The 15873-nt window shown below is 42.5% G+C and overlaps 1 protein-coding gene across 3 annotated transcripts; it reads right to left on the reverse strand.

Annotated features, from left to right (window-relative positions):
* Positions 1 to 816: 816 nt before the first annotated feature.
* Positions 817 to 13920, reverse strand: LOC120517122 (butyrophilin subfamily 2 member A2-like). Of its 3 annotated transcripts, XM_039739268.1 has the most exons (10): positions 13718 to 13919; positions 10326 to 10397; positions 9628 to 9960; positions 8118 to 8399; positions 7284 to 7388; positions 7151 to 7177; positions 4164 to 4202; positions 2916 to 2940; positions 2793 to 2819; positions 817 to 902 (listed from the first exon to the last, which is right to left on the reverse strand). In XM_039739268.1, exons 1-10 carry the CDS (start codon positions 13749 to 13751, stop codon positions 899 to 901), a joined length of 948 nt encoding a protein of 315 aa, XP_039595202.1. In that variant the 5' UTR covers positions 13752 to 13919; the 3' UTR covers positions 817 to 898. The 3 variants fall into 3 exon arrangements, with proteins under 3 accessions (XP_039595202.1, XP_039595210.1, XP_039595193.1); XM_039739276.1 differs by lacking the exons at positions 817 to 902; positions 2793 to 2819; positions 2916 to 2940; positions 4164 to 4202 and adding an exon at positions 5968 to 6221 and having other exon boundaries at positions 13718 to 13918; XM_039739259.1 differs by lacking the exons at positions 817 to 902; positions 2793 to 2819; positions 2916 to 2940; positions 4164 to 4202 and adding an exon at positions 6283 to 7051 and having other exon boundaries at positions 13718 to 13920.
* Positions 13921 to 15873: the final 1953 nt, after the last annotated feature.

Consider the following 15873-nt stretch of genomic DNA (forward strand, 5'->3'; position numbering starts at 1 on the left):
TGACGTCACATCACGGCGACTGAAGAAAACCAATCCAGTGCTTTGGAGAACACGACCATCTTTGTTGAATTCCTCTTTGAATGTCAAATTAAAGACGCACTCAGGATTTCTGTTCATTCTCAGACCCTCAGATTCACATTTGATGATGGAGCCGATGCTTTGATCCGACGCCATTTAAAAATCCCAAGTGTTCAGTCCTGATGTCTCATTAAACACAGAAATCCTGAAAATGAAAATCAGACGAGCAGCAAACAGCAGGACACCTCAGGGGGGCTTTGAGTTCGGTGGTCTGATGTTAAAGAAAGTCTCCATCGGCTTTGTGCTGCTCAGAGATGGACAGACAACATTAATACAGAGGGGTCAGTGTGTGCGCAGGGGGCAGATGACCAGAGGGGCCGCGTTTTTACCACCATCATTAAGACCAGGACTGAAGTACGGATAGAGGGGCTCAGTGAAGGAGTCTGTGAAGGTGTAGAGGTGAGAGCGGGACTGGGCATTGTAAAAGGAGACCTGACCTTCATCATAGTCCAGAAAGACCCCCACTGTCTGCGGCTTCACTCTCAGGTGGAGGGGGAGAGGACGGCCAATGAGAGCTGCGTACTCGTTCTCATTCCTCAGCCACACAGTCCAGTATCCATTATATGGGGTCAGTATAATCCTCCCCTTCCTGTTGGCCGACTCTCTGGCGACTCCTAAATCCCACTTAGTCTTCCCCCCGACCTCCACCTCCCAGTAGTGTCTCCCTGACGTGAATCCTCCTCTGGCCATGACATAAACACAGCGGTCAAACCTCTTTGGATTGTCGGTCACTCCCTGTCGTGTGTTTGTGTCTCTCACTTCTTTCCCGTCTTCAGACACAATGAGCCGTGGATGTGCAGTCTCAGGGTCAAAAGTGACATCAGCTGAGGAGAAGATGAAGAAAAGAGGAAGACGTCAGGAAATCAGGAGACTTGAGGAAGACAACAACACATTTACACTCCTTGAAGGACCTGAACATTAAAAAGACAAAGACGTCAAACAGCACGTGTTCAGTTCTCAGCCCACCAAGCCCCTCGTGTGTCTCTTTGTGTCACTGCTCGGCCCCCCTGTGTAGTTGCACCTCTGACCTCCTCCATTTTATCTTCATTTAACCCTAAAGAGCCTGATCAGCACTCTGTGACCATTTTAATAAAAGACGAATCACACAGCGAGGATTTGTTAAAGACACAAACAAGAAGACCACCAGTGAGGCCTGGCACTCGTTCACAGACTCACCAGCAGCTCTCAGACTTGTCGTCACTAACCTGAGGGTCTCATGTCCCCCCTGGCCTGTTGTCCTCCTGTTCCTGTCATTCCTGTCCACTTTGATTCATTTTGCTCTGCTCTGCTGTCGGTGACTCTGTCACTTTTCTCGTCCTTACACTGCGTTGGTGGCCTTTTATTTAGCAGACCCCCCATTTTATGTTTCTCAGTTCCTTTTCAGAAGTGACAACAGGGGGCACTGAATTTAAGACCCTGAATCTAACAACACAAGATGGCCGCCTGTCAGTGATGAGGATGAAGTGTCACAAGTCATCAGTCAGCAGGGACACCATGTGACCGGTCAGTACAGGTGAGGGGGGCTTTAATAAGGAGAGGGGGACGAGAGGAGATACAAGGTGACAACACTGATAGTGATGACAAAGGACAGGACAGCAGGACAAAACACAAAGTGGCACTAAAGAGGGACAGGACTGGACACTGAGGGGCTGAGAATGGACAGCGGGCCCTGTGAGGACTCAGCAGCACTCAGTTTACTTTAAAAAGAGCAAACGTTGGGAGTGAAAACCTCAAGTGTGTCCTCAGTGTTGTCATCTCACAAATACTTCAACATCGACATGCTGGAAATGTGGGCCTGAGAAAGGGTCTGCACTGAAACACAAGAGGGTCCTAAGTGACAGAAGGGACATCATGGAGTCTTTAAGTAGCAGGATTAGTGACAATGACATGCAGTGCTAATCGGTACGAGACCACCGAATCAAAATGACCTTCTGAGAATAAAGTCTACAAGACAAACGGGCGTCCTTTGTACCGAGGAAGACATCTGAGGAGTTGTGTCTGCACGAGGAGGGTCCGGTCTTTAGTTCTGTCTTTACTGACTTGTCTGATGTTCTTGGAACACAAAATAAAGTAATGTCCGCCTGCCAAGGAGAATCCAGCTGTTTATGACAGAGGACTGTTTAGTGAACTTCATAGGAATAAGAGAACTAGCGATATTCAAAGAGACCACCAGGGGGCAGTAGAGGCTGAGGTCTTCCTGTTCCTTAACTAGCAGCTCATCTGCCTTTAAACACACAGAACAAGCAGCCATCCATTGTCATAACCTGCTTATCCAGGGCAGAGTCGAGGGGCAGATGGAGCCGATCACAGCAGGCATCAGGGCAGGGCAGGAACAACCATGGACGGGCGCCAGTCCATCAGCGGGCAAACACTCAGACACACATCAGGGCTAACTGAGCGTCACGGACCACCTAACCTGCATGTCTTTGGAGCACACGGAGGAGACCCTCACAGTCACAGGCAGAACATGCAAACTCCACACAAGGAGCCCCCAGGATGTGAACCCCTGTGTCCTTACTGGGAGACAGCGCTACCACTGTGTCACCATGTCACCCACACAGAGGGACCTCAGCCATTAACTCAGACCTGGGGGACAGTCACAGAGCTCACAAGGTGCTGCTTGTCATGGTCATGAAGGTGACACGTTTAACATGAAGACACAAAGACTACAGACACAGAAGATGAGAATTTCATGAGCAGCTTATCAACCGTACCTGCTGAGCTGCATATTCTCCTCCATTCTGTAAAATAATAAATAAATAAAGAAATAAACTTAATGAGTCCAATAAAGAGTGAGACTTGAAAGACCCCCAGAGACCCCAGTTCAAATATTGTACCTGCATTGGTGGCGTTGTGACTTTTCTGCAGAAGAAGAGAGCTGCGTTATGAGTGAATAATCAGGTGGGTCAACTTAACACATCATCTCTTCAGTTCTCACTCGCTACTTTCATTTACTTTCATTTTCCTCTTCTGAAGTCTTAAAATATCTTTGCATTTCAAATTTCCCTTCATAAAGACCCTTATAATAGACAGCAGAACAATGGACATGACAATAGCTGGAGTGCCAAGCACAGACTGAAAGTGGATTTGCAGAATTAACAGCCTACTGGCCTTTGGCTTTGAATCTGCGTAACGTCTGATGAAGAAGGAACAGAATTATTTATGATTATTAGGAGTGGAGGTCCTACTGTGAGACTTCTGACCGTGTCCTCGTGACCACAGAAACACAGAAATGAACGCTGCAGGTGTAATTAGTGTGACTGCAATACAATAAGACACGTGCCAGAAGACCCTCGTCTTGACCAGTTTGTCTCCTACTGATGGCCTTGCTATTTGTCTTCTCCATTGTCAGTTCAAATGGCTCCTCAGTGCCAACTGTCTGAGTGTCGGTGACCAGAAACAAACTGCTGTGTGACCTGAGACATCAGAGTGACAGTGGAGGACTGAACTTCTATCAGGTGACATGTGATGCCCACTTCACGGGGTCCTGCTCACTCTTAGGGGTTCACAGTTAAAATAATGTGGTGAATCCAAATGTGAGGACAGAAATCCAAATGTTTAATAATCAGACTGAGTGGAGCAGACGGAGCTTTAGAATAAAACAACAGCAAACAAAGGATAAGGAGGACTCTTGTGTTGTGTCCAGTACTACTGAGGTAGGGTCTGAGCCCCAGGACCCTCAAACTGATGGACCAACGATAAGAAGAGTGGACTAAAATAAAAGAAGAAGATGAGAAGAAAACACAAGGCACCTTACTGAGTGGCGTAAATAAGATACGAGAGGACAGCACAGTGGGCACCTCAGGGTGTGTGTGAGCTAAGAACGCTCAAACAGTTCTTATAAAATACTGATTCACTCTCAGACATGGAATCAAATACAAATCATATTCATAATAATATTATCAGGAAAGCATCCTTAGACTCCAGAATGTTTCTTAGCAAAGTGCCTCTACTTGGACTTGTCATTTCTAGCACTAATGTTTCACGTTCTTATTGTGTCCCTTGAATTACTAAACTCTCTCCCTCCATTTTCTTTAACAGTTTTATTTTGCATTTTAATACAAAGAAGAAAAATCTTTTCTTACCAATTTCCTTGTGCAGGAACCAAATAGGAAGGAATCCAACTGTAGACACAAAGAGAAGAACAAAGTGAACATTTGAGAAGAGAAGTGGGACTGACAACACCAGTCTCTCCATGGATGAAGGACACCTCAGATGAATATTTATATATACTGTATATTGTGAGCGTCATACCGGATGGAGTGGCGTCCCAACTGGGGTGAAGGCTGATACTTTGTCCAGCTGGGAGGCCACAATGAAAGGCTGTGCCACCTGCCCAGGATGGCTTTTGGTTCTTGTCCTACGCGTGGTGGAAATTTAACAGATGGACGGGATGAAATATCAAGGACAATACAGCCTACAATATGAGAGACGGCAGTGATCCACTGGCTCAGTTCATATGACTTGTAGTTCAGAAGGGCAATCCTGCCAGGGTCTGTGTCTGCCACCAGAGGGCACTTCCATAAGAGAGCCTACAGTACCTGATCATGTGACCCCCATATGTGCTTTCAGAATGCAATGTCATGACACCAGAAGTACACCAGGGTCCAACATACATGAGAGCGTCTCCTTCACTTGGAGAGTCAGAGTTGGGAGGAAGATGATGACACTCACTAAGGAGGAGCAGAGGGAGACAATAAAGCACTTATTTGACGTATTGTTTAAAGTAAGAGTTGTGAGGTGTTGTCATGTAATAAAACATGTTATGTTATCCTCCGTTGGTGTCTGACGTGGTTGTATCTGCTGTTCAGAGCTCTGGGGCACCCCTAGTGGCCACAAAATATACATCAATATGTCTGCTTCTGAGGTTGACTAGGGACATTGTCACAAGTGAAGACTTTTCAGGTGACATACGTTACATACGATACCATATTTATATGTAACCTTTAGGGGAAATGACAGAGATGTATGCGATTTAGGAGATCATTGTTACGCAGATGACACTCAAATCCATATTGGGGTAAACTTCCACCACTACTCTCCTCACAAACTGACTCCATGAAACAAAGTCAAGGGTGCAACAGACGTTCCTTCAATCAAATTGCTTAATGACTGAGGTTCTTTAATGGGTCCTTCTTCTTCTGTACAAAAAATAAATCATTTGAGTTCATCTGTTGATAGAATTCTGTTATCACCTACCATTAATGTCTGTGACCTTGGAGTTATTTATGACAGTCAGCTCACGTTTGATGCACACATTAAAAACATTACCAAAATGTATTTGTTTCATCAGCACAAGATGGCAGGACCCTGAATATTTCTGTTACTATCTGCTTCTGAAAACAGAATTCATGTCTTCATCTAAGGCCCTTCATCATTGAGATTATTGCAATGCTCTTCTCTTTGGTCTACCAGCAAATTCTCTTAAGAAGCTCCAGTGTGTGCAAAACTGTGCTGCTCAGACTCGTACCCATACGTCACTGAACTGTCACATCACCCCTGTACTGGCGTCACTGCACTGGCTCTCTGCTCACAAACACGTCACATTTAAAACTCTCATTCTAACACACAAAGAAGTCCACGGCACAGCCTCTCGTCACATCTGTGGCCTCATCAGACCCTCCATTCTGCTGGCTCTTTGTCCCTGCAGGAGGAAACTTCAAGTCATGGAGGATGAGAACTTGATTTACAGAATCTAATGACGTTCTGTTTGACTCTCCTACTTGGTTTGGATTAATTACTGGATGTCACAAATTGGTTTTTACTTTGTTATTTACTGCTTGTGCGGTGGGCTGGCACCCTGCCCAGGGTTTGTTTTCTGCCTTGCGCCCTGTGTTGGCTGGGATTGGCTCCAGCAGACCCCCGTGACCCTGAAGTTAGGATATAGCGGGTTGGATAATGGATGGATGGATATTTACTGCTTACTTTATACTTTTTATTCTTCTTATCTTGCTATGCCTTATTGCACTCTGGTTCAAGAAAAGTGTGTTACAAATAAAATGTGCTATTATTATTATTATTATTATTATTATTATTATTATTATTATTAAGTGAACATGCTGGCACAGAGGTTGGCACTGCTGCCCAGCCCAGTCAGTGTCCATGCTTCTCTTCTGTCTGCGTGGCTTTCTCTGCTGTTCATTCTAAAGAAAAACAATAAATAAGTTAAGAGTATTAGTGTGTCTGTGTGTGTGCGTGTGTGTGAGTGTGTGTGTGTGTGAGTGTGTGTGTGAGAGTGTGTGTGTGAGTGTGTGTGTGTGTGTGTGTGTGAGTCACAGACTGGCACCTTACAAATGGATTTCTACTGTCGTGTGTCAACTCTCTGCTACCGTTAATTGGAATCAGAAAACAGATGAATGAATTTTAGATTCAAAATCATAAAATAAATTTAAAAAGCTGTTTATTTTTATTGTTTTTCGTTTCCTTCCCTATTCACACATGAAGCACCAACACAAAGGAGACACAGAAGACTTCACTGAACGTGGTGGGCCACATTGGCTCAATGCTGACCATTTTCAAATCGTCTCCTCTTCACATTCAGTCTGGCCGGCCTGATCTCCCATTTTGAATTTCCTGACCAGTTCACGTTTATTCAGTCACACCAAGGCCTTCACTAATTGAACTGCTCAGATATTCATGGACTCTGAAGACCCCTGAGAAGCCACCTCACCATCACAGGAGACAGATGAGCAGTGGCCAAGTAGAAAGAGGTAAATCAGCACAAGTCGAGCTCCTCAGACCAGTCCTTGATCAGAGTGTCTCATATCTACAGCCCTGTGCTGACTCACGACTAGAGAGAGGACTAAATGTGTAATGGAGGAGCCATTTGGCACTCAGAGCACACGTGACGTTAGATTTGTCAGCCCACAGCACTCAAACTCTAGTTCAGCTCCTGGTATGATGTCTCCAGTGGACAGTCTGCATGTCCTTCCATTGTCAGTGGATTTCCAATGTGGACTCCTACAGCCGCTAACTGTGAATTGTGTGATCAAAACACAAACTGACTGACACGTCTCAGGATTCACCGATGACAGTAAAAGACACAAAGTAACTGAAATCAAACTGTACTCACCTATTGAATCATATCTGGTGTTTGTTTCTATGGAAGACAAAAAAGAATATAAAGATGAATTATTTATGAATAACGTTACCATTTCTGAGCAGTCAGTCTGTTCTGATGTCGATGTGAGATCTTCTGTCCTCACCTCTCATTCTTCTCCATTGAATGACCAGCAGGGGAGTCACCGCTAAGCAAAGAACCAACAAGACGCAGAAAGCCACCAACCAGCCAGAGACCCCTGGGGAGAAACCTGCAAAATGAGGGGAAGACGTGTGAGTCTGTGAGACAGGAATGAGGTTCAGGTGAGGAAAACACAGAAGAATCCATCAAGTGGGACTCCTTCATGCTAAGGGGAGCATCATGAGAGCCTGCATTTACACCACAGATGATGTGCTCCTGTAGCTGGAGCCTGGGACCAAACACACCTTCACAGCCATGTCATCAGCGTGTCCATCAGCCCTCTCATTCTCCATCATTAATTATCCAGTATCTCACCTCCATTAATGTCCACTCAGTGTCGTTCTCCTCCAGTGTTTGTCTCCTACGTCTTTTAATCTACACGTTTACTTTACATTTCTTTGAATCATGTGACACAGATATATATGGAGGTCCACTCCTAGACTGAGTCACAGCTGAATTTTCTATTTTTCTATTTTCACGATGGCCTTGTTTCAAAGTCGCACTGCTAGCCAACTGTACCTGACATTGTAGATTTGTTCACGTGTGTGTGGTGATGTGACTTCCTGTATTTCAAAGATCCAACTCTTATTCATATTTCATTTCCGCTTATGGATCTTTTCTTTTAATGTGCATATGGCACATGGTTTAACACTAAATTAGTTTCAACATTGATTTTCCAGGTAATTAGTAAATGGGAGCCTAGCTTTTAGAGCTGATCTACAAATATGTGCTTTAGTGCCACATTCTGTGTAAAAATAAAGTGGCGATGCTGCTAGTGCCACACTATTCAAGGACGTACTGTAGATGCCAAGTCCGGAGTGCCAGTCTGGCTTTGGTGCTTTACTTCTCATCAGACAGCTGAACACGTTGTACTCCTCCTTCACCGGGAGGACGCTGCTCACTCTCAGAAGACCCTCGGAGTCCCGCTCTGACTTTATTGTGGACTGTGACGTCACGTCTGCCCCATTCATGTCCCTCCAGGTGACTTCTGGTTGGGGGTTCCACTTCTCAGCGCTGCACTCCAGTCGGGTCTTCTGGCCTTCAGTGGAGCTCATAGAAATGGAGGGCTGAGCACCTAAAACTAATGAAACACAAAAGAGTGGAAGATCAGTGAAGAGAAGAAGAAGAAACACTTTAACATCAGCTGACATGGCATACGGTTAGGAATGAACTGCTCAAATAAAGGAATTTGGTTGTTTTAGTTTGGAGTGTAGGCTTTGATTTTATTTTGTTTGACTTGTTTCTGATCATTTTATTTATTGCTAATATTTAATGAAACTTGGCAGAGCATCAGTTTGCAAATGCTTGGGACCAACTGAGGTAAGTTGGCAGGTTTGGAGAGTTTGAGGACATTTCTTTCAATAAAGAGACCAACTATTGAAATATTACTGGCCTGGACATGAGGAGTTTGTCACCTCAACAGTCCTACAAACCAGAGGAGCAGCACCTTTGATCTCTGGACTCCAATTCCTTGGCATGCTGTCTGTGCTGGGAGGCTTCACAGGTGCCCTGCTGTCCCACTTGATGTCCCACCTGATGGCATCCAGTGTCAAGTTTCAGCCAGGGTCTTAACCCACTTTAGGTGTAGTTTAACCATCTGTGGTCTTTTGGTGATTTTTAAATATTATAATTGTGTATATTTCATTGTTTGTGTCCTTATGTATGTTATGTTTATAATCTTACTCTGTTTATTACTTACCTGTTATGTTTTAGCATATCTAGTTATACACCTTATATCATTTATAGAGTTTCATGGCTGCATGACCACCTGAGATGATGTTTATTTGTATCACACAATGTTACTGATTCAAGGTTTTCTCATTTTTAATGGTATTTTTGTATTTTATTCTGGTTTGTCAACTTTTATTTTACTTCAGTTCTTTGTATATTCTGTATTTGTCTTTATTTAGTGTTTGTTTCCAATGTCATATATTCCTGTTGTTCTTTCTGTGAAGAGCTTTGATAAGGAGGAATGTACTACATGAATAAATTGTTTCATTATTATTATTATTATTATTATTATTATTATCTTCCTTATCTCGTCATGGGACCTGGTCACTCATACTGGCCGACTTTAACATCACCAGTTAACCCAATTCATACGTCTTTCTATTTGAAAGGAAAATCATAAAACTCAGAAGAAAAGTCAAACCTGATGAGGAGGTAGAAGTGCAAACTCTACACTGACAACAAGTGTTCATGGGAAGTGGACATGGACTTCATCAGGCAGTAGATCTAGCCACTGAGTCATTGTGCCATCCCATAATACAACTAGAAACAAAAATTGTAAATGCCAAATGCACACTGACCTTCAACAGTGAGTGAGACCTGAGTGTCCTCATCTCTTTGTCCCGAGAACACATAACATCTGTAGAGATGATCATCAGAAACACGGACATTTCTGATTATTAGAGACACGTTGCCATTCTTGAGGTTGTCTATGCTCAGAGTTCTTCTTGTGTCAGTCTGTATCCTGATATTGTAATCGATGTATAACAGCTCTGGAGACCCATAGTCAGTTGTAAACCACCTCACTTGAAAGGCCTCAGCATTAAGCGCTGGTGAGAGGGAGGCTGGCAGGACCACATCTTCACCGACATAAGTGACGACGGGCTTAGAAGGACCAACAACGATGAAGCTGTCTGGAAAGGAAACCACAGGAGTGGCGTGAGGACCAGGATGTGATTTGTATATTAGAAAAAATGACAAAACTTAATGAAAACCATGTTAGCCTACTCATAAATGCTTCATTATAATTTCATCTTTCTGACTTCTTGTAGAATAAACTGTCCTTAAATTATTTTTCGAGGTTTAAACTATTGCAAGCCATAAAACAAAAAACAATTAGATGCTTTCTCTTACTTTTTTTTTACAAATAAATAAATATTCTTTGTTAAGAGACTTGCTTCTGCTGAACTTTGCTACAAAGATAAATGTGTAAATAAATAATGCAAAACATTTACCACACCTAAAAATTAACAAAATATAACCAGCCATCCATACATACCTGCCCAGGAGATATCTGTGTTGTGTAGAAACAATAAGATAAGAAGAGTCCATCGCATCTGAAGGTTCATGGCTGAAACACAAAGAAGAGCTCATTGTACCTGTGAAGTCAGCTCCTCTGACAGACTGGTGTGTAAAACAACTCACAGATAAAACTGCGTCATCTACACTTCAAATGACAGGAGCAGAGACCACCATTTATATCATTTGTGTTTACATGTTAATAACCCCAGGGCTTTAACTGACATTCTTTATTGATTTACTGCCTTCACAGTTTGGTCAATGTGGAGCTTCTCCACTCGACTCTCAGCTCTTTTATTTTATTATTTTCATCCTTTACCTCATTGATCTTTACAATAAGCGCACTCCAATACACTTCCAATACGACTCGGAGTCCTGCCATGTGCAAAAGTTCACTGACGACACTGCTATGGTGGGCTGCATCAGGAGTGGGCAGGAGGAGGAGTACAGGAACCTAATCAAGGACTTTGTTAAATGGTGCGACTCAAACCTCTTACACCTGAACACCAGCAAAACCAAGGAGCTGGTGGTGGATTTTAGGAGGCCCAGGCCCCTCATGGACCCCGTGAACATCAGAGGTGACTGTGCAGAGGGTGCAGACCTATAAATACCTGGGAGTGCAGCTGGATGATAAATTGGACTGGACTGCCAATACTGATGCTCTGTGTAAGAGAGGACAGAGCCGACTATACTTTCTGAGAAGGTCGACGTCCTTCAACATCTGCAATAAGATGCTGCAGATTTTCTACCAGACAGTTGTGGCGAGTGTCCTCTTCTGTGCGGTGGTGTGCTGGGGAGGCAGCATAAAGATGAAGGGCGCCTTACGCCTGGACAAACTGGTGAGGAAGGCAGGCTCTATTGTAGGCATGGACCTGAACAGTTTGACATCCGTGGCAGAGCGAAGGGCACTGAGCAGGCTCCTGTCCATCATGGAGAATCCACTGCATCCACTGAACAGGATCATCTCCAGACAGAGGAGCAGCTTCAGCGACAGACTTTTGTCACCGTCCTGCTCCACTGACAGACTTCAGTTCCACCCGGAGGAGTAAATGCTAACATTATTCAAAGTTATTGTCTGCTTTTACGTGCATTTTTATTACTCTTTAATTTAATATTGTTTTTTGTATCAGTATACTGCTGCTGGATTATGTGAATTTCCCCTTGGGATTAAAAAAAGTATCTATCTATCTATCTATCTATCTATCTATCTATCTATCTATCTATCTATCTATCTATCTATCTCATCCAAATGAACTCACAGTTCTTCACTTATCTATCCATCCATCCATTATCCAATCCGCTATATCCTAACTACAGGGTCACGGGGGTCCGCTGGAGCCAATCCCAGCCAACACAGTGCGCAAGACAGGAAACAAACCCCAGGCAGGGCGCCAGCCCACCGCAGGGCACACACACACACACACCAATTTAAGATCACTAACGCAGCTAACCAGCATGTCCTTGGACTGTGGGAGGAAACCCATGCAGACACAGGGAGAACATGCAAACTCCACGTAGGGAGGTCTCAGGTCTTCTTACTGCGAGGCAGCAGCACTACCCACTGTGCCACCCATCACTTATCTAGTTTGGTTTTAATCATTTTTACCACAATGGCACAGGAATGACACTCTGTCATCAAACTGGCAGACATCAGTGGTACAGCTGTGGTCTGTCACATCCACCTTTGTCTCATTGTAGCCCCCCAAAACACAACTGCATCAGACTGGCCCACCCAGTGGTCACCAACTGGAATTTGTTCTCCTCTTCTGTTGTTATTATTATGGACTGGTGAGTCCTAGAAAGTATGAGATTCACTTTAGAGAGATGACCAGGAGATGAAAGAGGAAAGTAAAGCAGTTCTGAATGTAGGAGGACATTTCATAAATAAAGAACTGAGGCCAGAAGAACAAAAAAAGGGGAAATGGAAAAAAGTTCAGAAGCCTAAAAAACAAATGGTGCCTACTTCAGCTATACGGTATAAAAAGGTATTTGTGAAAGGTATTCCTTTGCTCAATACAAATATAATTTACAAGCTGGACAGCATTATATTATACCAGAAGAATTGTGACATCGAGTGACATGTCACCAGTAGTCATAGAATGACAATGAAAATCTGCTGTCAACACAACATGGTGGTAATCAGGCCACAAAATGATACAAAATCTCTAAATAAAAATGAAAACATTGAGATAAACAGTATGGACAATAACTAAACCTTTGAAAATGTAAAATTGATGGCCTAAATTCAGGTAACAGTTTATTAACTATAAAGGTCTACCTTGGGTTGGCTGCCATTTTACTCATGAAAGTCACAGACATTGCAGTTTGCCCAGAAGTGACAATCCTGATCTTTTAAACGCCTCTTTGAACTCAGACAGGCCTTCAACACTCGACATCTCCAGCGTCAGATCACACAGCCTCATTGGACTGGCACAACTGGTTCTCTCTCTTAGTGATTTCTCTTTCTTATTTAACATTCATTTTTCAGCCCATTCAGTGGAGTCTTTTACAGATCACAGACATGAGACCTCCAGTAAACGTGCTCATATCTTTGCTGATTGAATGTAATATTGTTGTTCATTTCACACTGGCTGCTATGCTGTATATGATGTTCATGTTTATTATGTTAGCAATGCCATTTGATACTAAACTTAGGTACAGGACTTCATTACCCAATTCATTCATTTCTCTCTTTCTCTCATGTGTACTCCTGATGTGTCTTCACCGCCCACCATTTCATGAAACACAAGCCTCCCAGTTGTGCCAGTAGATCCAGTAATCAAACCAACAAGGAGAGCCTGACAGCCCAGTTGTTCTCTGCTTATTTCTACTTTCATCCTAACACACCCTGATGACACCGTAAACTGTCTGCACTCCTGTTTCCCCGTTCATGATTATCAGCACACAGCACAGTCAGATCTCATAATAAGTTTGAATCATCACACCTACATTTCTAGGAGTGACAATATGCTGGAGACGATCAGTTCTTTATCTTTTGAATTGAAGGAGCTGAAGGAGTCTGTGGTGGAGCAGAGGCTAACCTACATCTGTAAAATCCTGATCAATGTTCATAATGTTCATTAATGTTTGTTGTGGTGGTCTTGACTTGAGTTACTTTTACTGGTGAAAACTCAGGGTGGACAAGCTAATTCATGACAGCACCCTGATCTCCTATGAAGACCTTCTGCTCTGCTCATGGCTCCTTCACTAAACACACACTTCATCTGCACGACCTCAATGTAAACTTGTGTAGCATAAGCCAGTTACACGTTACTGAGTGAGTGAGCCTCCAAATTACAATTCTTATCACTCACAACCTAAGGATTCATTAACAACAGCAATGCAATAAACGTCCATAATGTCTCCACTTACTGCTTTCACTTTGTTTTCTCTCCACTCTCCACATTTAGAGCTCACACAGCATGAGGATTTGTCCTTCATCAGCAGTCTGTGAACTTCATGCCCAATATGTCAGTCTTTCATGTTCTTAATGTCTTATAAGTCTGTAGAAGGAGAAGATAGTGTGTAAGAAAATAAAAGGAATTGTATTAAGTGTTCCTCCTTGGATTAATTTCTCTTTCGTTTTTAAACAGCAGCCTGCCAACACTGACACACCTGAGTCTTAAAGTGACAGAAACACATTAAAATAAAATGGCCTGTGATCTGACAATAAGACCCTCAGCTTTTATCAGATCTCATGAGAATTCTGTGCTTTTATGATCTTTTTTAGATTGTTTAACAAAGCAGGGCACACACTTATCACCCTTTGTTCAGATTAGAAGCAGACTTGTGGTGTGAGGATCACGTCAGCCCAAGAAAGGAGAGGAGACCAGCAGAAGAAATCAAAATGGAGTCAGGGCATGCACTTGATTTATTAGAGAATAAAATACATTGCTGACCTCCTCAAATGGTGCTAAACAGAAACACAGGGAATAAGAAAAAGATGAGGAAGTTACAGTCTGTAATTATTTGATTAAATCCAAAGCCAACAGGATATCTTCAGTGGGCTTCTTCTCAAAACTGGAAGAACAAAATGTATTCATGAAATGCAAATAAAAAAACAAATAAAGTTGTAGAAAAGAGAATCTGACCTCCTGCTGGTGAACAACATCTCAATAAGCATTGGGTTTGATTTGACGGGACTCACGTCTATGGTGTGAACTCAGAAGAAGTGAAATCAAACTTAACACTTGTAGAAAATCAGAATCCACAGAATGACATCTAAAGACGGCAGGAGTTTGTTAGCAGGTACAGGTTAGGGTTGTGAGGTGGACTGTCACTAAAACTGGAGAACTTCACTGGTAACACTGAGGACGTGTGAGAACATGTAAGCAGTCGTCATCTTTTACACTCGTTCAGTTTCAGTGCTGATATTATTTTAGATTTGTTATTAACTCTGAGGTTTCAGTTAAAGTTCAGTGTGTCCTGTGGTCACATTCTGACTCGCTGGTGTCCTCCATTGTCTTACAGCAACTCACATGCAGCCTTTATTAGGCAAAATAACATTATTATTATTGTTGTTGTTGTTGTTATTATTATTAATATCAATAATAATACATTTTATCTATATAATACAGCGTTTCTCAACCTTTAAGTATTTGCGACCTGAGTTTTCATAACAGCCCCTAACATTTTTTTTGAAATGTAGATGCATATTTTATTATACCTACTTAACTTTTATCAACATTTATCTAACTCTATATTTATTGTTCTAGTATCAGAATGTAGTTTAAGTTAATTTGTTTTGGTTTCAACAGATGTTTTTTTTTCATATTTTTGATTCTTGTTTTCTTTTTTTCACATCTTTGGCCCCCCTTTTTGTTACTTCATGGCCCCTTAGGGGGGCCCGCCCCACAGGTTGAGAACCACTGATATAATGCCTTTTCCATGTTCAAGGAGTTTGCTTTTCAAAGTTGCTCTGTAGTTTTGTCTGAAGGTTGACCGTTCTGAAATATGCCTCAGTTTATATTGTCAGACATTTCAGACGTCACTTGCATGAGTGCCTTTCCACTTCAGCACACATTCTCATCCTTGATATGAAGACCTTGTTGGAAGTTGTTGGAGTTCACTAATAAATATTTTAGGAGCATCTTTAATATTCACCAGGAGATGGAGGACACCAAATGGGGCAGAAGAAGAACCTGCAGAAAATACAAGCAAATGTTCTCAGCTAGAAATGAAAACCAAACTGAGCAACTAAACACGAGAACACACCAAGAGATAATGTCAAAAACAAATGAGGTAGAAAGCACAAAACCCCAAACTGTCGAGTGTCTTCCCTGAATCAACACTAACAGCTTTGGTCCAACACTGGGCTACAGAGATGTGTGCTCTGACATCTTTAATTAGAAAGCAAGAAGACGATGACCAGTGTTGGGCAGAATCCTCTAAAAGAGTATTTAGATACTGAATATACAGAATTCAATTACTTCAGATTTGTATTATTATTGAATACTTCAAATGTGTGATTTATTGTGAATACTTCATGAATACTTTTTGAATTCTGTCAGGAATTGATAACTAGCCTC

The sequence above is a fragment of the Polypterus senegalus genome, chromosome 1 (assembly GCF_016835505.1).
Source record: "Polypterus senegalus isolate Bchr_013 chromosome 1, ASM1683550v1, whole genome shotgun sequence".
Taxonomy (NCBI): domain Eukaryota; kingdom Metazoa; phylum Chordata; class Cladistia; order Polypteriformes; family Polypteridae; genus Polypterus; species Polypterus senegalus.